Genomic DNA, 25,097 nt, shown 5'->3' on the forward strand with positions numbered 1-25,097 from the left:
GCTAGTCGCTGTGTGACGGTGGGCCAGGCACTCAACTTCCAGAACCTCTGTGGCCTTACCTGTAAAATGCTGATTCTCCAAGCAGGGCTGCTATAAAGAAAAGCCCACATCATTCCAGCCTTCCCTCACTCCCCAAGATGTCTAGAACGAACACTGATATCTGTCCCTGGAGATGCTGAAGCTGGGGCCAAGTGTAGGAAAGCACAGCCATCGATGAAAAGATGCATTTTAGAACCGGTGAAGGGACGTTGACTCTATCAGCTGCCTGTCTTACTCTGCAGAGTTATCCACAAGAAAAGGAATCTGGGGAAAGAAATAGAACTTCTTTTGTTTCTTTTTGTTTTTTCAGGGGTAATGAAAGCATCCCCAAATGAGACCATTCTCCAGGGCGTCCTGTTTTCTGAGGGTCAGGGTCAAAACCGAGGCTGTAACAGGAGCTCATGTGTGTGCTTCAGGCAAACCTGTCTGTCCATGGGTCCATCTGTCCATCAGCAAGCCTGGCTCTTTGAGGGAGAAAGAGATGGAGGAGGGGGGGGAGAACATGGTGATGGTGTGAAAGACACAAACACAGTTTGGAAAAGGTCTGCCTGACTTCCTTCCCTTCCTCCCTCCCTTCCTCCATCCCCCATCCTTTCCTCCTTCCTTTCTCATCTCCCTCTCTGCTCCCTTCCTTTCCCCCACCATGCCCCCTCATCCAGTCCCAGCAACCCTCCTGAGATGGTTCAGACTTGGTGTCAGCATCCACCACCCCACCTCCAGTTGCAAACAATTCATGTCCAGGGCCTGCTAGTCCAAGGGCCATAAGGTCAGCTGGGAAGAGGCCAGATCCTTTTGTCTAGGGGTCGAGACCAGGCCAAAGGGATGTGGCTACCACAGCTCTGCCCCCCAGCATCTCTGGATTTTCCTAGAAAAGCCCAGGAAGTGGTACTCACCAGGCCCTCTTAAAGGTAGCATCACTGGACAAGAGTCGAGCCTGAGACTGGCGGGCGCTCTGTGCAAGATGAGGCTGGTCTGTTTGATGGGGGGATTGGCCTGGGTGGGCTGGAAGGGGCTGCAGGCCTGCCCTCAGTTGGGGGTCTCCTTGCTGTCCAGAAGGCCGCTCTACCCAGACAAGAGGCTGGGATTCCCAGCCCTGGGGCCTGGCTCCGGGCCCAGAGTGATTTCCCAGTTACAGCCCCGCCAGGAAGAAGACTCCTATCAGACTTCAGGGTGGGGCAGCTTGGACGGGGCCGGGGGCGGGGCTGAGGGAACCCCTGCCTGGGCTGAGGGAGGGCCAGGGAGTCCTTCCTGCTTCCGTCAGCGGCTTCCTGTATCTTGCAGGGTGAGCTTGGGCAATTCATTTCTCCTCTCTGAGCTCTGGTTTCCTCACCTGCAGAATGAGGGGGAGCTGGAGGAGAAGCTTCCAGCTCTGGTGTTCTGAGAGCTCGCACAGGACTTGTCCCCATCCAGCCCAGCCCCCGGGGACCCCTGCGTTCAGAGCCTGGGCTGGGGGTGAGCACAGGGGCCGCAGAGGAGCTGTACCCCAAGCTCAAGAGCCGCCTGTTTCTCTGTCCTCAGTGTTGTCAGGGCCCACCCCCGGGACGTCGACTTAGGAAGAAAGCTCACTCTCGCCCCGTTTCACAGAGGGGGAAGGGAGGTGAGGCAAGGCACCAGGCCCCTCAGCAGGCAGCAGAGCTGGGAGCGGGCACCGAGACCGCCTCACATCAGGCTTTCTGAGCTGGGCTCAGGGAGCCCGACCATGACTCGTGATAGATGTGGTCCTTATCCTGTCTGGGTACCTGCGCCCAGGTACCCAGAAATGCTGGTTTCAGGGTCGTGGAGGTGAATCCAGGACAGGATCAGTGGGGGGTCGGAGATGCCAGCCCAGCTGAAGTTGACTGGGCACAGGCCAGGCTCAGATCCAGAGGGATGGATGGATGGAAGGGGGTCTGGGAGGTCAGGGTGGGGGTCCTGCCTTGGGCTCAGCAAGTGTCAGGGAGCCGGACGGGAAGCAGCCTTCTTTCCTCTCTGCCCTCCTGGCTGCAGAGCCCCAGGGCCTGCGCGCTCCACCTGGGGGCCGAGGGAGGGCAGGGAAGATGTTTGGATACCGGATGAGCTCCTGGTGTGGGGAGGGCTTCAGCCAGAGGCCACTCCACCCAAGCCCTGGCCTGAGCCCCCAGCTCTCTTCTACCAGGTTTGTGGGGGGCTGACGGCTTTATCTTTTTCTTGTGACGGGTGGCCCGTGGTTTCCTGCCAACAACTCCTGTTTCCGGAGGCCCAGCAGGGCCGCCCAGGCGGAGTCAGGAGGGGCAATGGGGCTGGGCCTGGGTGGCCCCCCTCCAGCCCCGCCCCCATCTATCTTTGGGAATTTATTTGTCCACAGGCACGGCTGGCCCACAGTCCATCGCCCGCCAGGGGCCAAGAGCAGTTCTGACCACCCAAGGACGCTCCCACCCAACTCAAGTGCTGCCAACTGACCTCTGACTCCTGACCTCTGGGCGCACCTGCCCCACCCTGCTCTTCCTGAGGGGCTGGGGAACCCCTAGAAGCTTCGCCGCTGTAGACACTGTGAGTGTTGACGCCTGGCTCACCCCTGGGGAGCCAGGACTTTGCAAGGGGCTCGGTTCTCAGCCCCCAGCCCGGCCACCATGGCGCAGCGGCTCCAGGATGAGCTGGCTGCCTTCTTCTTCGAGTACGACACCCCTCGGATGGTGCTCGTGCGCAACAAGAAGGTGGGCATCGTCTTCCGCCTGATCCAGCTCGTGGTCCTGGTCTATGTCGTTGGGTGAGTGTGGACCCCCCTCCCTGCCGCCTCCAGGCCCTGCGATGCCTCCCATGACCCCCAGAGAGCCCCTCTTTCTCTCCATGGCTGTCATCCTTCCTGACAAACCATTGCGGTACCTTTTAGAAGGAACAGGAACCTGCTAACTCGCTGCTGAGATGGGGACGTGGGGGCGAGGGGCAGCCCTGCCCCCAGTCATATGGGGATAAGAGGTTAAGCCGTTGGGCTCTGAGGAACTGACTCATGGCTAATGGTTCCCTTGGGTGGTGGGAGGCGCTGGAGGCCCCAGCTAGCCCCACAGAGCCCTTCCACCTCTGACCTCCCAATGCGCTGCTGAGGGATGGAGGCAGTGCCTCACCTTACAAGCCAGGGTGGGATAGACCCTGCTCCCATCTGCCTGCCTGAACTAGAGGCGTCCTGGGCTGCTTGAGACTCTGAGCAGAGACACCTGCAGGTTCAGAACACTTGGTGCCTTAAAGGCGCCATGTCTCCCAAAGGTCAGAGGTCGGCTCTGGCCCCGGGGATGACAGCCCCTTTCTGGGCATCATGGGACCTATCCCACCCTCCCAGGGCTGCAGGGGCAGAAATAGGTGGGACTCACCTATGGGCTGCTGTTCTGGGGCCCACACAGAGGCCACCTTCCTGGCTGTCTCAGCAGGTACCGGTGTGATCACACGTGTGGGGTGTGGAGCGTGTGTGTCATACCCAGAGCTCTGCGTGGAGTGTATGTGCCTTCACGTGTCTGGGCACCTGCTCATCGGGTGTGGCTGCTGGGAGTGTCTCTGGGACTGAGTGCCCTGGTGTGTGTGTGGGGGGAGCAGGTGCACTTACAGTGACCCCACAGAGGGCTCCCGGAGGCCCCAGGGCCACTGAAGGGGGTTCAGCCCCTGCTGGGGGGTCTGGGGCACCAGTAACCCTGCCCCTCTGGTCTCCACATCCCCATTTTTGCCGTAAGACCAAACCAGGCCGGGCTGACCAGGAGGCCAAATGGCGACCACATAGTCCTGGTTCCCCCAGGGCCTTTATCACGCGAAGCAGCCTCCCCTTGGCTCCATCCGGCCCCCCAGATCTCAGAACCAGGCAGGTGGAGCACGGCCACAGACCAGCCCCCCGAGACCTTTCGGCCTCGGCCTTCTGTCCACAAACCAGTTTGATATCTGCAGTGTCACTGAGCTTGTGAGGGAAACGGGCCCAGAGGGGAGCAGTGGGGTTTCCAGGTCACTCAGCAAGTCAGCAGTCAGTCCCAGTTTGAACCGGGGTCTCCTGATCCCCGGCCTCCTCCTCTCCCGCCTCACGAGGGAGAACCCTTCTAATGGGGGACCGATGTGTGTCCACCATTAGCCACACTCCTGACCCTCCAGGGATGGGAGGGGTTGCCCAGCCTGGCCCAGTCGACCCCTCGCCCCAAGAGGCCGGGAGAATGTTGTCCTCACTGCGGCCCCCGTGGTTCCGTTTCTGCTTCCGGGTCAGCACTGCGAGCAGCGCCACGTGCTGGTCACAGACTGTCAGAGGGAAAGGAGACAGTCCTGCAACCCACCCCCGGCCGCAGCGTATGCCCCAGGGCGCCACCCGGTGCTGAACACTGCCTCCAGGGACGGGGACCTCCCTCCCCAGTGGGTACACTCAGCTTCCAAATGGACGCGGACTCCTTAGGGTTGCGAGGACTCAGACACTGACTTAGCCCGGTTCTCACAGCTACAAAGAGGCAGGATCAGGATCTGAATCCAGCCGTGTGGCTCCAAAGTCAGCCTTGATATCCTGGAAAGGAAGCATGCTCAGAGAAGGGCACTGACCTGGCCAAGTCACAAAGCAGAGGAAGGCGGGGTCCCTTTGAAACACCCCCTAACCTGACCCTCAAACGCTGGCTGGGGCTGCGACTCCTGCTGTCTCTGGCGCCCTCATCTGGCCACTTCCCATCACTGCACTGACCGCTCAGCCAGGCGCCCGCAGCCGTTGACCAAACCCCGGCTGCACTTGGTCTCACAATCTGAGGTGTCGGTTTCTCAGCTGTTCCACGGAGCAGGGGTTGGGGGGCCCTCTAAAGACGTCGCCTGAAGGCTCAATAATTTGCTCTTTCCTGAGGAGGGATGGCATTTCTTTAATTACTCCCACCTCCCAACCTCCCCTGGTGGTTCAGACAGTAAAGAACCTATTGTAATGCCGTAGACCAGGGTTCAATCCCTGTGTTGGGAAGATCCCCTGGAGGAGAAAATGACAACCCACTCCAGTATCCTTGCCTGGAGAATTCCATGGACAGAGGAGCCTGGTGGGCTGCAAAGAGTCAAACATGACTGGGCGATTGAGCATGGTAAGACGGTTAGGACTTCTCTGGTGGTCCAGTGGTTAAGAATTCACCCGCCAGTGAGGGGAAACCGGTTCAGTCCCTAGCCTGGGAAGATGCCTCGGGGCAACTAAGCTCATGTGCCGCAATTACTGAGCCTGCACTCTAGAGCCTGTGAGCTGCAACTACTGAAGTCTCCACGCCTTAGAGGCTGTGCTTCACAAGAGAAGCCACAGCAATGAGAAGCCCAGCACCGCAGCTAGAGATAGCTCCCGCTCACTGCAACTAGAGAAAGCCTGCACGAAGCAACAAAGACCTAGTGCAGACAAAAATAAATAAATACAGGAATAATTTTTAAAAATTCAGGCAGTTAATTTACAGTTAGAGCTGTCTCCTGGGAGGTGATGAGCTCTCCATACTGGAGGTGTGCAGGCAGTGGGCTGTCATTCATGACCTCGCAGGTCCATACATGGGGTATGCTGGGACATGTCCCTGTCTGGCGTGCTCTGGTCAGGGGAGGAGAGAGGTCTGACTGCACACACAGGTGGGTCTCAAAGGGATTTGTGAATGCCATGTGGGAAGGGAAGTCTGGGAAGGCTTCCTGGAGGAGGTGACACAGTGATAGAACCAGGCTTAAGCAAAGGCCAGGAGGCTGTAGTCCAGGCAATCTTGCTCTTGGCTTTCCCATGGGCCTTCTGTGTGCCCCTATATGGAGCACTTGAAGCCACATGCCTCTGATCCTGGAGTGCACCTATCAGAGATAAGGAGAGATACAAATTATCGCTGGGAGAAAGGTATCTGAGGACACTTTTACAGCATCTTCTCTGTATCTAGGGCTGTGTCAAGTTCCCTGGGATAGAGGTGGGGTACAGGGTGGACAAGCGGAGAGAGAGAAGCTGGGGATGGATTAGCTGGAACTTCTTGGTTCCTATTGACAGAAACCCAATCAAAATGAAGAGTTGGGGGTATTGATTGGTTTGTGTAACAGAAAAATCAGTGCAGGCTTCAGGCCTGGCTGGATCCTCCACGATGAGGGTGCAGAAGCAGCACATTCTAAGGGACAGTGAGGAATTCAGGTTGGTCTCATTGGGTTCTCCAAGAAAGCAAACCAGGCTCTCCTCTTCTCAGCTCTGCTTTCCTCCATGGTGGCCTCATTCTCTAGACCTGTCCGCAGAGTGGAAAAAAGGCCACCAGCAGCCCTGGGGCACAACTCTGATCTCCTCCTCCAGAGTTCCAGTAAAGTCCCAGGTCCAACTCTTATTGGCTGGGGTTGGGTCATGAACCAATTGGTCAGAACCAATCATTGTGGCCAAGAAAAGGGAGTATTCTGATTGGTGGAGCCTGGTTGAGTTGAGTACCCACCTCAATCCAGGCACTTCTGCAGGAAAGCAGAGTGTGATCAAAGGTCCTGGGGCAGGGAGGGAACAGCAAAAGCGTCACTAGGACTAGGCTGGGGGAGCATAAATGGAGCCAAGGGAGAGGGGAGGGAGGAGCGAGCAGGACCACTGGCTCAGACCTCTCAACGCTGAGCTGAGGAGCATGGGCTTTTTTCTGTATGTGGTGGGGTGCCATGGGAAGGTGTCTAACAGGGTAAGCCCCAGGACAAGCAGGTGCTGGTGTAGAGTGGGGCAGTCAGAGGCAGGACATCTGAGAAGAAGCAGCAGTGATGATAGGGGGTGAGGCCAAGGAAGAAGCAGTGAGCAAGGAAGACAGGTCATCATCCCGCGGGCCCCGTGCTGGGGTCTCTTCAGCCTCTTCTGCCTACCATTGCAGCTCTGAGCAACATGACCAGCATGGCCAGAGTTCCTGGCTTCTCAAGAGCGGTAGGAAACTGGAATTTATGGGTGAAAGGAACATCTCTTCATTTTTAGAGGCTGGCAACTCGTTCAAAACATTTAAAGACATAAATCATCAGCTTGACTTGTCTGCATGTTGATTAACTCCCAAGCCCCCAGTGTGGGCTGCAGCTCTGAACACAATCCTTCCTGGGCTTGGAGTCTGGCCTAGGCCCTCCCCAAGGATGCTCTGCCTGCTTGATAGTACGTGGCCCAAGGTTACACCCTGTATCACCAACCGCACGACCTGTCCTCCCTGTCCCACGTCAGAGCTGCCCTGGAGTCTGATCCAGCTCCTCTTGTGTCTCAGCCCCTCCCCCTACAAAAAGTTCTCTGGGTCTTTTGGTGAAAACCAAGGGGAGACAGGAAGGTTGGAGGGATGCAAAGAATATGAACATGAGGCAGAGGAGGGGGCGTGAGCATCACCATGTCCAGGCTGTGAGCCTGGAGGCTGGGGTAGGTACGGTTCTTTCCTGCAGGATGAAGGCTTCAGAGAAGCAAGTTCTGTGGGGAGTTGAGGCATTTAGTTTGGCCCAATTGAACTTTGGTTCAATTGAGATGGATTTCCCATGTCATAACATTCATCCTTTCAAAATATTCAAGTTGGTGGTTTTCAGTATAATCACAAAGTTGTGTAACCATTGTACTCAATCGTGTCCAACTCTTTGTGACTCCATGGACTGTAGCCCACCAGGCTCCTCTGTCCATGGAATTTTCCAGGCAAGAGTACTGGAGTGTGTTGCCATGCCCTCCTATAGAGGATCTTCCCAACTCAGGGACTGAATCCATGTCTCCTGCGTCTCCTATATTGGCAGGCAGATTCTTTACCACTGAGACACCATCACCACTATCTAATTCCGGAATATTTGCACTACCCCCAAATGAACTTCATTGGAAGGACTGATGCTGAAGCTGAAACTCCAATACTTTGGCCACCTGATGCGAAGAATTGACTCATTGGAAAAGACTCTGATGCTGGGAAAGATTGAAGGCAGGAGGAGAAGGGGACGACAGAGGATGAGATGGTTGGATGGCATCACCAACTCGATGGACATGGGTTTGGGTGGACTCCGGGAGTTGGTGATGGACAGGGAGGCCTGGCGTGCTGCAGCTCCTGGGGTTGCAAAGAATCGGACACGACTGAGTGACTGAACTAAACTGAAAATGAACTTCACACCGTTAGCAATCATTCCCCATGGCTCCTTACCCCTTACTTTGCCTATTCTGGATATTTCATGTAGATAAAACCATACAACATGTGGCCTTTTTGTGTCTGGCTTCTTTTACTTAGCATCATGTTTGCAAGGTTCATCCATGTTGGTTATAACACGTTTCAGGTCTTCAGTCCTTTTCAGGGCTGGATAATATGCCATTATATGGAAATTCACACTTTGCTGGATATCTGAGTTGTTCCCAGTTTCTGCTTGTGAATAATGTTGTGAACATTTGTGTATGACTTTCTATGACGATATGTTTTCAATTTTCTTGGGTATTCAGTTCCTGATAATAGCTTATGGTGAACGGTGTCAGATTCTTGATCTCCAAAGAAGTTTTAGCTTTGGGGCCAGGGACCAGGGACCAGGCTTACTCACTCAAGAGTTTTATTAAAGTAGCAGAGTTTTATTAAAGTTGTATAACCATTGTGCAGAGTTTTATTAAAGTATGAAAATGGACAGAGAGAGCTTCTGATATAGGCGTCAGAAGGGGGACAGAGAGTGTCCCCCTCGCTATTCTAAGCAAGGGAGTTATATACTTTTAAATTAGTTATTACAATAAATCACAAGAATGTCTCAAGGTTGTAAAGATCTTACTAGACCCACTCCCATATTTTACATTTTAAGATAAGAGGATTAGCCAGAAGGGTTTCAGGGAGGAGAAACTATCCTCAAGCAGGTTACATCGCTGTTATACAATCTTTAGTACAGAGTTTAAACTGAGCTGTTTGTTGTGTAATCATCAGTTCCAGGCTTAAAGAAAAAAAGTGATTTATGTGACTAAAACTAAGGAATGTAGAGAAAAAAAAGATGTTTGTCCTTTCTTCTTCCTTGAGAATTCCAGGTCCCTATCTCCTCCTCAAGAACCCCAGAGCTCTACTTCTCAGGGACCCTGGACTCCTAGGAATTGACTCTGTCACTAGGTGTGGAGTTGCTGAGCCAATGGTAATTTCATGTTTAACTTCTTTTTTAATATTTATCTATTTATTTATAGGGCTGCCTCAGGTCTTGGTTGCCACACGTGAGATCTTCACTGTAGACTCTCTGGTTGTGGTGCCTGGACTCAGCTGTTGCAGCACACAGGCTTAGCTGCTCTGCAGCTTGTGAGGTCTTAGTCCCGGACCGGGGATTGAACCTGCGTCCCCTGCATTGCAAGGCAGATTCGTAACCACTGGTCCACCAGGGAAGTTCCTCCACGGTTAACTTTTCGAGGACCTTCCAGACTGTTTTCCAAAGGGTCAAGTTAAGTTGGCGGTAACTGTGAGATGTTTGGAGGCGGGGTGGGCCCGGGGCAAGGGGAAGGAATATGTGTCACCAGACATTCACAGTTGGGGCTTCAACATTTGGATAAGCTCTTCGAGAGCAGAATTTGGGTTTATTTGGTTCTTTTCTGTATTTTTCATGCCGAGAGCGGTCCTTGGCACATAACAGGGGCCTGATAAATAGATACTTGTTGAATGACTAAATGAATGTGTGGGATTGAATCCCGGAGGAGAGCGCAGAAGCGGAGATAGAAAATCAGGGACAAAGTGTGCCTGCAGCGGTGCACACAGGGTTCCGCCTGGGCTGAGAATAGAAGCCAGGGGATGGGGCAGACTGACATTTAAGGAGGAATTAGTGAAGGAGCACCAGAAACCGTAAATAAATAGGATTTTTTTTTTTTATGGGCTAACTGCATGCCAAGCACTGTGTTGATTTCCTTAAAGAGAACTCACGGGGACATCCTCCAATCACCTCGACCCTTTCTCTTCTTGAGGGGCTGCATTTGCTGAATGAGCAGCATCTTTGAAGCAAGTGCCTTCACTTCCTTTTTAACTGAGAAATCCAGAGCTCAAGAGGTTTAGTCTTTAGCCTGAAGCCACACAGCTGGTGAGTGGCACTGCTGGTACTTGACCCTTGACCTCTGCGGCTCCAGAGGCTGCACTCTCAGCCGCTCCACCATGCGACCTCTCCCACAAGGGGCTGTTGGAGAAGAGACCAGGTCAGGGTGTTTTGGAGGGTGAGGAGGAAAGAATGGGAAAGAGAATTTCTGCAAGAGGAGGGGCTACTGAAGATGCTGGTGTCTTTGGCATCAGGCCCCCTCGGTGGCCTTCCTGGGCTGGTGACTACGAGACCCAGTCAAGGTGAGCATGGCTTTGGAGGAGCGGGCCTGTTATTATCAGAACTAAGGTCCCCGAGGCCAGATTTGCGTCTCCCGGGACTGACAGCCCCTGGGGGCAGACACAGCGGGAATGGCGACATTGGCTCCAGGGCACAGCTTCCGTGTAGATATGTTGATTCCAGGCTGCTCTGCCGAAGAAGGGGCAGAATCCTGGGCTGGGGCCTTCGAGCCTGGGGTCTGTCTCAGACACAGAAGGGACACTCCCTTCAGTTCAGTTCAGTTGCTCAGTCGTGTCCAACTCTTTGCAACCCCACGGACTGCAGCATACCAGGCCTCCTTGTCCATCACCAACTCCCAGAGCTTGCTCAAACTCATGTCCATCAAGTCGGTGATGCCATCCAACCGTCTCATCCTCTGTCGTTCCCTTCATCTCCTGCCTTCAAACTTTCCCAGCATCAGGGTCTGTTCCAATGAGTCAATTCTTCACATCAGGTGGCCAAAGTATTGGAGTTTCAGCTTCAGCATCAGTCCTTCCAATGAACATTCAGGACTGATTTTACACTCTTTTAGGCCTCTCTTTTTCCATCTCTACATGAGGAGTTGGGTTTGGGCAAAGAGAGAAATGCTGCTAGGATGTCAGGGATGGGAGCTGCCAAGAGGCGGGCCAGTGACCTCTCCTGCAGCAGGTTCAGAATACGGGGCCGCTCCCCATCTTCCCTGACAACAGTGACTTCAGATGGCCCACCTTCCCTGGTGGGCCTGGAGACAGGGAGGCAGGCTCAGGATGCTGAGCATTAGGAGCCTCCGCTGGGCCTCACCTGTTGCCATCTGAGACCTGCAGGGGGCAGCAGTGACCATGCTTCAGCTTGGGAGGAGGGGTCTGGGGGCCAGCCCCAGGCTGGGGTGGGGGAGGGGGGTGGCAGGGAAGGGTCTTAGAGGAGAGGAGTGGACTCTAGGAGGGGAGAGGAGGACATGGTGGGCTGCCTTCCTGGGGCCTGGAGCAGGGAGACACCCCCAGAGAGCCAGCAGTGGCTCTGAGAATAAGAGGCCAGGAGAATTCTGTCTTGGGGCCTGAGTTCTGGGGGACAGAAGAGGGACTTTGAGCTCTGCATTGGACAGGTGGGTTAAAGGTAGTGTGAGCAGTGATAGAGGCAGAAACACACCTCCCAACACTCAGTTGCAGCCACAGTTGTGCTCACAGATTTGCCCTGGAGATACACAACTACACGCTCTGATGGGTCCCATGGACACACACACACACACACACACACACACACTCTTACAGGGAATCGCCAAGATTCTTTCCTGAAGGAAGGGGACCACACCCTGGAGAGGAGTATTCTCCAGAACTCTCATTTGTAAGCAGCGGAAACCAAACCCAAACTGGCTTAAATAAAGGAAAAGAATTTATGAGCTCATGTAACTGGAAAATCCAGAAGTAGATTTTTCAACCTGCTTCAGGTATGGCAGGATCCAGGTGCTCAAGCGGCATTGTCAGCAGTCCAGTCCTCTCCATCTCCTGACCTGGCTTTTCCCTTAAGTTGGCTTCATTTTCAGGCTTGGTCTCTCCCTGAGATAACAAAGATGACTCACCATAGTTTTCTTCTGGTAACCACCTGGCTTAGCCACTCAGTTGAAACATTGTCTCGTTCCCAGTAATTCCCAGAAAAATTCTGGCCTCATTGCTGAAACTCCTCGGGATTCTGTGGGCATGCTTAGACCTATTGCCGTTGCAAGGGCGGTGGAACATTGCTTAGCAAGCTGTGGTCATGTGCCCCCACCATGGAGCTAGGAGGGAGATTGGTCCCACGAAACCTCCCAGATTAAAGGTGAAGAACCTAGAGGAACAGGGGTTCTTTTTTTTTAAATATTTATTTATGTGGCTGAGTTGGGTGTTTGTTACAGCATGCAGGGTCTTTAGTTGTGGCATGAGAACTCTTAGTTGTGGCTTGTGGGATCTAGTTCCCTGACCAGGGATGGAACCCGGGCACCTAGCATTGGGAGCATGGAGTCTTAGCCACAGGACCACCAGGGAAGTCCCCAAGAGCAGGGGTTCTTGATGCTGGGAGGGGTAGGCCAGAATTTCCCAGGAAAGCTGGGAGGCCTCCAGCCTGAGCCACTCCCACCAGGGCCTCAACTGGGGCCAGATGGTATAAGTCCCTCAAAAGCCCCCTCTGGCTTCCCTTCCAGTTAGTCCCCCTCCCCAGAAGCTCCCAGCAGAGCTGAGACAATAGTAGTTAATGTCTGTCTGTATGGCGCTTAACCCACGTCAGTTTCCATTCTAAGTGCTTTTCCAGGCATTGACTCACAGCTCAAGTACTGTTGGTACTCTTGTTTACATTTTACAAGGAAACTGAAACAGAGGAATTGAATAGCTTCCCCAAATCATACAGCCTGTGAGATGCAAGCCCGGACTTGGACACCAAAGGTCAGGCTTTCAGGCATCAGCAGGCTCTGCTGTTTCTCAGTGGGAGGGACTCAGCAAGGAAGGAGATAGGGATGAAGACCGGGGTCCAAGAAGCTTGAAAAGTGAAAGTGTTGGTTGCTCAATCGTGTCCGACTCTTTGCGACCCCATGGACTATGGCCCGCCAGGCGTCCTGTCCAAGGGGATCCTCCAGGCAAGAATACTGGAGTGCATAGCCATTCCCTTCTCCAGGGAATCTTCCTGACCCAGGGATCAAACCCAGGTCTCCTGCATTGCAGGCAGATTCTTTATCATGTGAGCCCCCAAGACGCTTGGCCTCTACCAAACCCTACTCTTGGAAAAGAAGCCGAAAGAGACCTGCAGGGGCTCTTCTCCCTGGGAATTAGTATTTTCCTAGTGAAAAGAAGGATGGAGCTCCCACACGGGGAGGCAGATGAAGATATCCCGCCTCCAGCCCCACACGAAGCTTTAGGAGTAGAGTGGCCCCAGAGATTCACTTGGGGACGGGAAGGGAAAGGACTTCCCCTTCCCAGGGGAGGGAGGAAGAGGCAGTGGCCCACAGCCTCGTGCCATCCTGGAGTGGCTCTGCCCAGCTCTGGCCCCTCTGCCCTCCTCATCCCCCTCCAGGTGGGTGTTTGTCTACGAGAAGGGCTACCAGACCTCGAGCGGCCTCATCAGCAGCGTATCTGTTAAACTCAAAGGTCTGGCTGTGACACAGCTCCCAAGCCTGGGCCCCCAGGTCTGGGATGTGGCCGACTACGTCTTCCCAGCACAGGTGAGCTGACTGTGGGGAGGCATCTCCCACCCACAGGGTGTGCAGGCTCAGAGCTGGGTTAGGCTCTGTCCTGCCCCTGCATGGGACCAGCCTCGCTCCTCTCTCTCCCTCTGGGCCTCAGTTTCCGCATGAACAAGGGACAGATGCAGCCTCGTAACATCACCCCACTCTGATGTCATGAGTGTAGAGGCTGCTGGGGGTCCTGTGGGTTCTGGGGGCTGGCTGGGACCGTGCTGGCATTCTTCAGGCTCTTCTCCCAGCTCAGAACCCTGTCTTGCCCTCCCCCTGCCTCTCACTTCCAGGGGGACAGCTCCTTCGTGGTCATGACCAATTTTATCGCCACCCCCCGGCAGGCTCAAGGTCACTGTGCAGAGGTGAGGACTGTTACCCATTCCCTGTTTCTTGAACCTTCAGGAAAAAGTAATGTGGAAGAGGAGGTGCACTTAAGTATTGGAGGGAAATCCTGATTAAGGCTCCCCGCGGGGCCATAATGATGGAATTTCAGGCATAGATTCACACAGAGTGATGGCCCACTGTTGGCACAGCTGAGGCTTCCCTCCCAGCTGTGTGTCAAGCGGGATGCTGAGCCTCAGTGCCTGCCCAGTCCCCAACACCTCCCTCCCCAATCCCTGATGGCTGACATCAGCCCTGGGGCAACTGGGCACAAGCCCAGAGGGGTCTAGGCGGTGGGGGGACTGGGGAAAGGAGGCTGTGAGCAAGGGTCACCCTGAAGGGATCTCAGATCCTGCCCCACACCCTCCCTGGGGCCCTGGGGGGGGTGGGGGGTGGGGTGTGTGTGTATCTACTCAGGACCCAACCCAGGGGGCCTGTGGCCAGCAGCTCTCTTCTCCCCCAGAACCCGGAAGGGGGCACATGCATGAATAATAGTGGCTGCACCCCGGGAAAGGCAGAAAGGAAGGCTCAAGGTAAGGCCGTTCCCCTCGGTAGCTCCAGGCTTCCTCCAACAGGAATTCCTTCCTGCCCCCTCCCCTCCTGCCACCCCGACCTTGGCCTCCCCCATCCCAGAAGGTCTGTCCTCAGGCTTCTGCTCTTGGGTGCCCCATCACTGGGGGCTCCCAGGAGCGGGGCCTGGGGAGTCTCCTCTGCAGCGCCAGCTTGGGGTGGATACCCAGGGCTTCCACCCTCACTGCAGGCATCCGCACGGGCAAGTGTGTGGCCTTCAACGACACCATGCAGACCTGTGAGATCTTCGGCTGGTGCCCTGTGGAGGTGGACGACAACATCCCATGGTAACGCCCTGTCCTTCCCGGGAGCAGGGAGCAGGGTCCCCAGCCCAGAGAGAGGGGCGTCCGGATCTGTGCTCTGGGAAGGGTCTGTCCCCACTTCTTCCAACCCCACCCACACCCCATCTGTGCTGCCCAGGCCAAAGATGCCCCAGCCCCTGATCGAGGGGCCTGGGAGTCCACGTTACAGCCCACCCGCCCCTCCAACCACCCAGGAAGATCCCGTGGGCTCTCACAGTCCCACCCCCCAGCCCAGCTCCCATGGGCGAGCGAGAGATTCCTGGGGAGAGGGTGGTGAGTGAGTGTGGTCTCCTCCAGCCCTGCCCTTCTCCAAGAGGCCGAGAACTTCACTCTCTTCATCAAGAACAGCATCAGCTTTCCACGCTTCAAGGTCACCAGGTTCGTGGGAAAAGCAGCCAGAAATGCAGGCAGCCCTCGGAGGCTACAACCTGTCACCTCTGTCACCCTGCACTCATGCTGACTTCCGTCTGGGGGCAGAAGCTCGGCTGGGCCCCTGTGTGTGGGGGTAGGGGGAGCTGCCTTCAGCTCCAAGGGCTGTGGGAGGGGCGTCTCTGGGGCCTGGGAGGGAGGGGCCACCCTGAGCTCCTGGACAGGGTGGGTACCCTCCCATGAGTACTCTCCCAGCTGGCATACTGCCGCCACCAATGCCTTCTTGCCCACGCAGGCGCAACCTGGTGGAGGAGGTGGACGCCCGCTACATGAAGACCTGCCTCTATCACAAGACCTTGCACCCTCTGTGTCCTGTCTTCAAGCTCGGCTATGTGGTTCAGGAGTCAGGCCAGAATTTCAGCACCTTGGCCGAGAAGGTATGGTGCCGGGTGCGTGGGGAGGCCTGGACCCCAAATCATCGGGCCTTATTTTTTGACCTGGGTTAACAGGCCCAGTTAACCACCCCATCCCCCCAAGTCCCTGGTTCTGGCTGACCATATATACAGACCTATCCCTTAATAGTGGGGGCCCCTGAGATGCAGGCCTATGTCTTCGGCAGGCCCTGGCACGGACCTGGCACCGAGGAGGTGTCCAGAATGAATGGCCATAGGCAGATGTGACCTGGATGTCTTCTGAGGGCTCACTGTTTTTCTTTTTCATTCATTAGTTAATTTTTGGATGTGTTGAGTCTTCACTGCTGCATGCGAACTTAGGCTACTCTCTAGTTGCGGCGAGTGGTGGCTACACTCCAGTTGCAGTGAGCAGGCTTCTCGCTGCGGTGGCATCTCTTGTTGGGGAGCATGGGCTCTAGGGCATTAAGGCTTCAGAAGTTGCAGCACACAGGCGTAGTTGTCCCACAGCAGGTGGGATCTTCCCAGACTGGGGATCAAACCCATGTCCCCTGCATTGGAAGGTGGATTCTTAACCACTGGACCACCAGGGGAGTCCTGCCTTTTAAATATTAGATAAAAGCAACTTAAACCCCATGGTCCGTGCCCTTGAGAAGTCCTGTGCCTGCCTGGGGTTCCTGGGAATTCTGGAGGAATTCTCAGATGTGCAGTTGTGTGGGGTTCCGAGAGGAGGGGAACCTTATAAAGAGCACAGACCAGCCTGACTGGGTTCAGATTCTGGCTCTGGCCCAAACGAGCCACATGACCTCAGACAAATTCCCTACCTTCAGTGTTTCTGAGCTTGTACTCCTGTGAAGTGGGAGAAATAACAGTACAAGTCTTGCAGGGTTGTCCTGACGTCACACGCAGGATGGCACTTCAGTGCTGCCTGGCCCGAGGCAGTCAAGGTACATGTTTCCCTGTGATTCATTTCATCAGGCTCCCGAGGGCCTCAGAGATGGAAATCAGTCCCTTTCTGTGATATCACCCACCAAAACAACTCACTCACCATTTGTTGTTGTTTAGTCGCTCAGTCTTGTCCGACTCTCCTGCAACCCCATGGACTGTAGCCCGTCACGCTCTTCTGTCCATGGGATTTCCCGGGCAAGAATACTGGAGTGGGTTGCTGTTTCCTTCTCCAGGGGATCTTCCTGACTCAGGGATCAAATGCACGTCTCCTGCTTGGCAGACGGATTCTTTACCACTGAGCTACCTGGCAAGCCCTCATTCACTACACCTTTATCTAGTATGGGGGTCAACAAAGTTTTTCTTTAAAGGGCCAGAGAATAAGCATGAGCCACAGATCACATGGTCTCCATTCCAACGACCCAGGGCAAAGGCAACCACAGACAATAGGTAAACAAATTTGGCCCTTAAGCCTCAGTTTGCCAATCCTTGGAGGGGGTTTACTCTGTAGCAACACGCAGGACCAGAAAGCTGAATGTTATAGTTTTCCCCTTTCCTAAAAATCTCCCTACCACCTCCACTGGGAACTTCTCACCCATCACCATTGTCTACAAGCATCTAGCCTCCCGCTTACCTGCCTAGCTCCCCTGCTCTGACCTGACCCCCAGCTCTCCTGGTGCTCAGCCCACCCCCACCTGTCCTTGATTCTTGCCTCACCCAGAGGAGCTTCACTTTCTCAGGTTCTTTCTTCCCAGCCCATGTCTTTCCAGACTTACTTTTAAAAGTGTGTATTATTCATCTGACTGCGCCAGGTCTTATTGAGTCACACGGGATCTCCGATCTTCTTTGTGGCGTTCAGGTTCTTCAGTTGCAGCATGAAAACTCTCATTTTCGGCATGTGGGATCTAGTTTCCTGATCAGGGATCGAACCTGGACCCCCTGCATGGGGAGCAGAGAGTCTTAGCCAGCAGGGACGTCCCTACAGACTCACTCTTTAATTCAACAGTGATTTCCTTGCCTCCCATGCTAGGACTCAGGAATCAGTGCAAATGAGACAGTCCCACCCTTGTGGAGTTTATGGTCATGGGTGAATAATCAAAGAAAATAAATATATGGCTACAAAGTAGCACATGTTTTAGAAGAAAATGCTTTAGAAGGAATCACAGAGGCATATTTGAGACTGAGGGTAGTGGTTAGCGGAGGCCTCTCAGGAGAAGTGACCAAAGGATGAGAAAGAGGCAGCCTTGTGGGAATGGGGGGCAGGGAGGGGGTTAACTGCATGTTCAAAGGCCCTGCGGTAGGAAGAATTTGGTGTATTCTAGAAACTGGAGTGTGATGGGCAGGAACTGGGGCCAGAGGTGGTGATAGGGCCTCAACCCTCAAGCAGCTTCTCAGAGTCTCTTCTGAAACAAACAGCTAAACAAAAATGTTCCCTCTTTAAAAGACTGCTGGCACCAGTTATTAGGCAGGAGTTCTTGATCCTATACCCTGGATCTTGAGCTCCTGTGTCCGTGGCAGGGTGGGGTGGTGGGCATCACCATCGACTGGCATTGTGACCTGGACTGGCACGTGCGGCACTGCAAACCCGTCTACGAGTTCCATGGGCTGTACGAGGAGAAAAAGCTGTCTCAAGGCTTCAACTTCAGGTGCCTGCCGGGCCCCCACCAGTGCATCCTTCCTTGGGGCCCTGTGGGTTTTTCTACTCCCATCATCCCTTGAGATCAAGCAGGTGTCCCCAGGAGAGGAGCAGAGGAGCCTGGGAAACTCCCATCCTCCTGGGATTGGCCAAGCAGGGAGCACAAGCTTAGAGGCCTGAGCCCCACCCCTGGCTCTCCACTCCCTTGAGGTCCACCTGGCCAGGACTGGCTGGGGAAATTGCCAACGTCAGGAGTTAGGGTGACGGTTGAATACAGCATTCCTGGAATGAGGCTTGGATTCCTGCCTTCAATTCCCCTTCTATATAATACTGGGGGGCATGGGACTTCCTTATGGACCTCTAAGGGCTCCTGCATCCATGATGCTCTGGGAACTCTCGACCCAAGACATTTCTCCATCATTCCTGCGACCTCTCCCCTTCCCCAAGGTTTGCCAGGCACTTCGTGGAGAATGGGACCAACTACCGGCACCTCTTCAAGGTGTTTGGGATTCGCTTTGACATACTGGTGGATGGCAAGGTGAGTGTCTGGTGTGAAGGGCAGCCTGAGACACATTCTTGGTTCCTGCTGGCATCTCTGGGGTGTCTATGGTTATAGGCGACAGGAAGTTGGATGGGCGTCATTCAGCACTTCAATATCTGATAACAGAGGTGCTGTTGCGGGCAGGGCTTTCCAGTCTATGACCACAGTGCCCCTCTACCTCCCCATGTCCAGGGTGGCAGAGCCAAGGTCAAAACCCAGGGCTCCTGACCAGCAACTGTGTCCCTGTGCAGAGCCAGAACCGTGGGCAGTGGGCCATGGGGCCAGCAAACACTGGAGGGTGGGGAAGTCCCCCTGCCCCTGGCCTAGTCTTAGGGCTTCTGAGGAAGGCCTTGTCCACCAGACCTTTCTGACCATTAACCCTTCTTTCCCCTGGGCCCTGCCACCAGGCTGGGAAGTTTGATATCATTCCCACAATGACCACCATCGGCTCTGGGATCGGCATCTTCGGGGTGGTAAGTACTGAGGCCGTGTGGTCATTGTGCTGGGGTCAGTCCCTCTCCTTCCACACCTCCGCAACAAGTCTCCCACCTCAAAACCTGACCAAAATTGTTCACTCTTTCTGAGCCCACCCCACCTCTCTAGACCCACAGCCTGTCTGAGGAAACCGAGGCCCAGAGCTGGGGCAGGACAGAGGTGGGAGGGGACCTGAGTCCAGACAGGACTCAGCCTGGGCCCCGAGGTCAGCAGGGGTGGCGGTGGGGTGTGCAGGGTCCTGCCTCTGTCCCCAGACCCCTGTGCCCTCCCCTCCACCTGCCCCCTCAGGCCACGGTTCTCTGTGACCTCCTTCTGCTCCACATCCTGCCCAAGAGGCACTACTACAAGCAGAAGAAGTTCAAGTACGCGGAGGACATGGGGCCAGGGCCGGTAAGAGAACTCCCCCAGTCAGCCCTTCGGAGGCTTCAGGCCCGCACGTCTGTGCCGGGGAACCAGCTGCTTCCCGGGGGCTGACCCACCCCCTTCCCCGATTCTCACACAGGGAGAGCGTGACCCCGCGGCCACCGGCTCCACCCTGGTTCTGCAGGAGAACATGAAGACGTCCTGACCTCCGCCCTCGGCTCCTACTGGACGCAGCAGGAGGGGAGCCCTGCTCCCTGGGGAGCTGGTGGGGTCCCAGCCAGGGCAGAGGGGTCCCCCTGCCAGGGCGGAAGGGTCTCCCCAGGAGCTCTCCCACCCTCTCAGCCAGGCAGACACCAAGTTGCCGGGAGCTCACAATTCTGGGCTCCAGCTCCAACTCTGCAACCCTCCCAAGGAAGTCTTCCCCAGCCTCAGCCACTCCTGGCCCCAAGCTTTGTGCCTGTCCCTCTGGGCCTTCATCCATCCGTCCTGCTCCCTTGGGTCTCCAGACCTCTGCTCTCCCCAGTGGCAGCCACTCGCTGCGGGTGATTATTTAAATTTAAATTAATTAAGATTGAATAAAATTAAAACTTCAGCTCCTCCAACTAGCCACATTACAACTGGTAGATACACATGTGGCTAGCAGTTGCCCTACTGAACCACAAGAAATGTTTGCAGCATCGCAGAGAGTTCTGTTGGATGGCTAACCTTGAACCCTGTTTCCTACTGGCCCCAGATCTTCCTGGGATGCTTGTCAACAGTGCTGGCACTTGAGAATTCCCTGGTGGTCCCGTGGTTAGGATTTTCACCTCCAATGGCCAGGGCACGATCCCCTGGTTAGGGAGCTAGGATCCCACAAGCCATGAGGCCAAAAACAAACAAAGAAATCCAAAAACAGTGCCGGCACCTGGGCACACCCCAGATCTCCTGAACCAGAATTGCCCGGGCTGGTCACATGGTCTCCGAGGATAGCATAACCCTTCAGGACCTAAGTTTTAGAACTGCTCCTGACGGGGTATCAGACTTCATTGCAGCCAGCATCACCTGGCAGGTGATCACCTGGCAGGCCTTTAGCAGGTGTGTAGTGTGCTCACAAGCCGCACAGTTTCTCATGCACACACACACACATGCACTTACCCACATGCACACCCTCCACACTGTGTGTTTGAACAGCTTGGGCCCTGCAAACACAACCATCTGAACACACCTACATCCCCAGGCACAGACTCATGGTCCACGCCTCATCAACTCCAGGGGAATGTGTTATCCTGAAGTGTGTGAGGCCAGGACGGCCCTTCTTAGTGATGGATCCTTACTCAGCTACCTCTGGCCAGGGTGGGAGCCTCAGCCAAATCCTGGGCTCTCTGCCTGTGACCCAGTCACGGCTCCCGAGGCCTGCCCAGCTCTGTTAACACAAGGTCTGAGAAATCAAGGGGTGGAAGATAATAAAAGGAATGGTGAATGAGTTCAAACCTCTGCCTTCTGCCTTTTCTTTCCCGCCTTCTCTGAAACTCAGAGTTCCCAGCTGTGAAACTCAGGGCCGAGCTGAGTGATCGTTGAGGTCCTTCTGGATCTCTCCATGGAGGTGGTGAGCTGACCCTTAAGTCCTGAGCCCCGCAGAGGCAGTGCTGGGGATCGGTTCACCTTTATCCACGGACTCCCTGGTGGTCTAGTGGCTAGGATTCGGCGCTTTCACCTTTATCCATGGGCCACTGTCCTGGCACAGCCCCAAACATTGGTGCTCTTCCCAATCTTCCACACGCCCCTCCCCCGGTTTATAAAGGCCTAGCACTGGAACAAGCAGAGACCCCAGGCGTGGCCTCATGAAAGCTGGGCTGAAGAAGGGGCTGGCTGTGCTAGCAGAGAGTTGTGCTGGAGTCCCAAAGAGGAGAGGCAGGTCTTGAATGGAGACAGTATGGAAGGGGTCTCTAGGCACCCTGCTGTGGGCATGACCCTCTGGCCACATGGGGTCTCTGGGCACCCCCATCACCAAGCTCTGTCTAGACCAGCATTGTCCAACACCAGTGACAGAACGTTTTCTATCTGTGTTGCCCAATGTAGTATTCACATGTGGCCATTAAGTATTTAAAATGTGGCTCACGCAACCAAGGAGCTGGATTTTTAATATTATTTGCATTAATTTAAATCGCCATATGTGGCTACTGGCTACCATATTGGACAGCATAGGCTAGTCCCACCCCTTGCCCTCAGGTACTTGGCCTTCTGCCCTCTTCCCTAGCCAAGAGCCCTGTCTCAGATTTTACAAAACAGGAACTTTCCCTCTTCTTCCTTCCCTTCCTTCTCTGGATCTACCCGGTTTTGCACCTCCTGCCTCCTTCCCTCCTGAGCGAGCAGAGGATTCAATCCTTCTTGATTTCCAAACCTCACCCAGCCTGGAGACCTTCCACCGAAGGCTGTCTCTCCTCTCTCTCCCACTCCTGCATCTGCTCCCCTCTTCCACCTCCTTCTTGCCCATGTTTCCCTGCTACTTGGCCCGCCCTCCCTTCACTGCCAACACCATTCCGGAAAGACCAGTCTACACATATTCCCTCTGCATCCCCCCCTCTACGATTGGCCTCCAGCCCCTACCACCTTTCTAGATGCCCTTGCCAAGGTTACCAGCAGTGCCCTTGTTGCCACATCCAAGCGGACACTTCAGCCCATATCCTGCTTGCCCTGTCAGTTTCTGACACTGTTGGCCAAGCCCTCCTTTGTTGAAAGATTTCCTTTCAGCAAATCCTAGGTCCCACCCTCCCCTGATTTTCCTAGCCAGCCTGGTATATAGGGAAAAGATAGTTTTGAATTGCAGCTCTGCCACTATTGTCCTTGGGCAAGTTGTTTAACTCTCCAAGCCTCCTCTGTGAGTCAGGGATAATAATAGCTTCTACTCAGGTTGGGCTAAGATAAGATATGTAAAGTACGTAGCCTGGTTCACAGCAGTGCCCTGCCCCTCCATCTATCCTCTCTGTCAATGGTGGATTCAGCAAGCCATCCCCAGATATGTAGTCTCTACAGTGATACAACCTTTGGTTCTTGGTTGGGTATGAGTCTGCCTAGAAGCTGCATTTCTCAGACACCTCTTGCAGCTGGCTCTGGTCATGTGACTAAGTTACAGCTAATTGGATGTTTGTAGAAGTGTCATGTGACATCTTCTGGGACCTTTCATTAAAAGAAAGCTGGTAGATCCTTTGCCCTCTTCTTTATCTTTGTCTCCATCTCACTGCCTGGAATGCGTATGTGATGGTTGGAACTCTAGCCATCACCTTGAATCATGAGGACAAGAGTCAAATTCAGAGGCTGCTGGAGCAGTGAGTGGAAACAGTCACATCTGGGGGGGGGGGGGGCTTCATGGAGCAAAACTGGAGCAGAACTGTTGCCCCCAAACCAGGTTTACCTTGTAGTGGGTGTCCAGCGAAAAGACACAACCAAGCCAAAGAGTGGGAGAAGGAAGGATTTATTACTTGCAGCAAGTAAGGAGAACACTGGGGATTTTTCTCTGTAACAGTGTCTCTTGGGAACAGCAAAACTGGGGAAGTTTCAAGCTTAGGGCACATGCTTATTATTCATGAAGAGGCTTGGGGAGTTTACACATCACAGAACTGGGGCAAAGGTTGACAGGAGGGTCAGAAAAGCTCAGCATCATCCCTTAGGTTCCGGTGGATATTGTGGTTGAATGGGGTTTCAATTCTGCAAAACAACTCAAGAAAGTGCTTCAGGCTAAACTTTACCATTGAAACGGAACTGGGGGGTCTTTACAACTGATGTATCATCTTTGCTGCTGCTACTTCTTTGCCTGACAACAGTTGTTTGATTCTGAATTCTTTTGTTCCTTTACAGTCATTAATTACTGAGACCTGTTCATTCATTACTGAGACCTGTTCAAAGACACGGAGAAGGCAATGGCACCCCACTCCAGTACTCTTGCCTGGAAAATCCCACGGACGGAGGAACTTGGTAGGCTGCAGTCCATGGGGTCACAAAGAGTCGGACATGACTGAGCAACTTCACTTTCACTTTTCACTTTTATGCATTGGAGAAGGAAATGGCAAGCCACTCCAGTTTTCTTGCCTGGAGAATCCCAGGGATGGGGTCGCACAGAGTTGGACACGACTGAAGTGACTTAGCAGTAGCGGCAGCAGTTCAAAGACAAGCATTGTGGCCAAGCTTGGATCACAAAAGCGGCTTAGGGCACAAATGACTTCTCTTATGCCAAAATGCTACATTTGGTTCTTTTTCTCTGGGACTCCTTACTTTATCTGCTTACAATACCAACTCAGGACTATTTTCCCTGAGGCTCTTATGTGGAATTTCTGTTAGGTAAGTCAGAACTGCTTCTGCCTACTACAGAGATTTTGGGGCTTCCCTGATGGCTCAGATGGTAAAGAATCTGCCTGCAGTGCAGGGGACCTGGGTTTGATCCCTGGGTTGGGAAGATCCCCTCCAGAAGGAAATGGCAACCTACTCCAGTATTCTTGCCTGGAGAATTCCATGGACAGAGAAACCTGGTGGGCTACAGTCCATGGGGTCACAAAGGGTCGGACATGACTGAACATCTAACACTATACTACTACAGAGATATTTTTCCCCCTGAAACTGTCTGTGTATTTGCTCTGAGTTGTCTCACCCTTTCCCATGGCTCTACTAGAGGTCCTTCCTGGCAGCTCCTCAAAACTTCTCACTGGCCCAGCTCTCTTCCCTGAACCCCAACCCCACACATCCGGTCCCCCAATTGCCATATAAAATTAATTATTCACTCAACAAACATCTTTCATGCAATGTGTCAAGCTGTGTGCTGGATGAATCAGGCACAGTCCTGCCCTCAAGAAGCTCACAGTTCAGAGAGGGGAACAGGCAAGTAAACAGATGCCGTAAACTTTCAAGGAGGTCCCTAAGGAGGGTTGCTAACCCATGCTGTGCAGTGAGGTCATAGGGAAGCGTTTCTGGTAGGAGGAGCATTGAATCAATCCCTGAAAGGAGTAGAACCTGTGGTTAGGACTGATGTCATGGAGGGCCTGATTAGATCTATTCCCAAGGTATTGGTGAGCTGTGGGAGATTCCTAATCAGGAGCTGACCGGTTGGATTTGTGTTTCTGAAATATTGCTCTGGACACCAGGTGGAGAAAAGCCACGTGGGTGAGGGTGGTGGGGGAGGACGATGAGGTTACTTGGGGCTGGGAGTCCCAAGAGGAGGTGGCTGTAGCAATTCAGGTGCAAGAAGACAGTGATCTGAGATAACGGAGGGACAGAGAAGTAGAAACAAGTGACTGGATTCCAGGAATATTTAAGAAGTAAATTGGGCAGGGCTTGGTGATCTACTGGTTGGAACAGGAAAGGGGCCGGCTATCAAGACTCCCAGGTTTCTGGCTCCAGATTGAGACAGGGACGCAAGAGGCTAGGTTTGCGGGTGTGATATGGGGCTCTGTCTTGGATAAGTGGTGAAATGAAGTGCCAGAGGGTATACAAGTGCAGAACATAATTGAACTAATAATTGATGAACTCGCCAGGGAAGAGGTAGGCTACCTCGAAGGTCAGGACCTCCCGCCCCAGCTAGGCTATTCCTGTTGCCTGCTCATAGGTCCCTTCTCCAAGTGAGAACCCGACTCTGACCCAAGCATTCTGTTAGAACCGCTTCCCGTTTCCCCTACACCCCACGCAGCAGAAGGCTAAACTCCTGAGTCTACCA

The 25,097-nt window shown here is 54.1% G+C and overlaps 1 protein-coding gene across 2 annotated transcripts; it reads left to right on the forward strand.

Annotated features, from left to right (window-relative positions):
• Positions 1-2,412: 2,412 nt before the first annotated feature.
• On the forward strand, positions 2,413-20,844 carry P2RX1 (purinergic receptor P2X 1). Of its 2 annotated transcripts, none has more exons than XM_065909633.1 (12): positions 2,413-2,764; positions 13,246-13,393; positions 13,696-13,767; positions 14,250-14,319; positions 14,547-14,643; positions 14,956-15,036; positions 15,323-15,464; positions 17,901-18,028; positions 18,466-18,556; positions 18,967-19,032; positions 19,343-19,444; positions 19,557-20,844. In XM_065909633.1, exons 1-12 carry the CDS (start codon positions 2,628-2,630, stop codon positions 19,620-19,622), a joined length of 1,200 nt encoding a protein of 399 aa, XP_065765705.1. In that variant the 5' UTR covers positions 2,413-2,627; the 3' UTR covers positions 19,623-20,844. The 2 variants fall into 2 exon arrangements, with proteins under 2 accessions (XP_065765705.1, XP_065765706.1); XM_065909634.1 differs by having other exon boundaries at positions 13,747-13,767.
• The last annotated feature ends 4,253 nt before the right edge of the window (positions 20,845-25,097 follow it).

This window comes from Muntiacus reevesi, chromosome 18, assembly GCF_963930625.1.
Source record: "Muntiacus reevesi chromosome 18, mMunRee1.1, whole genome shotgun sequence".
NCBI lineage: Eukaryota > Metazoa > Chordata > Mammalia > Artiodactyla > Cervidae > Muntiacus > Muntiacus reevesi.

Bases quoted from the DNA above. Each gene is read 5' to 3' on its own strand.
- P2RX1 (XM_065909633.1), top strand. From the start codon at position 2,628: ATGGCGCAGCGGCTCCAGGATGAGCTGGCTGCCTTCTTCTTCGAGTAC. The intron at 13,394-13,695 runs GTGAGCTGACTG...TCTCACTTCCAG, and splicing joins ACTACGTCTTCCCAGCACAG to GGGGACAGCTCCTTCGTGGT. The intron at 19,033-19,342 runs GTAAGTACTGAG...CTGCCCCCTCAG, and splicing joins GGATCGGCATCTTCGGGGTG to GCCACGGTTCTCTGTGACCT.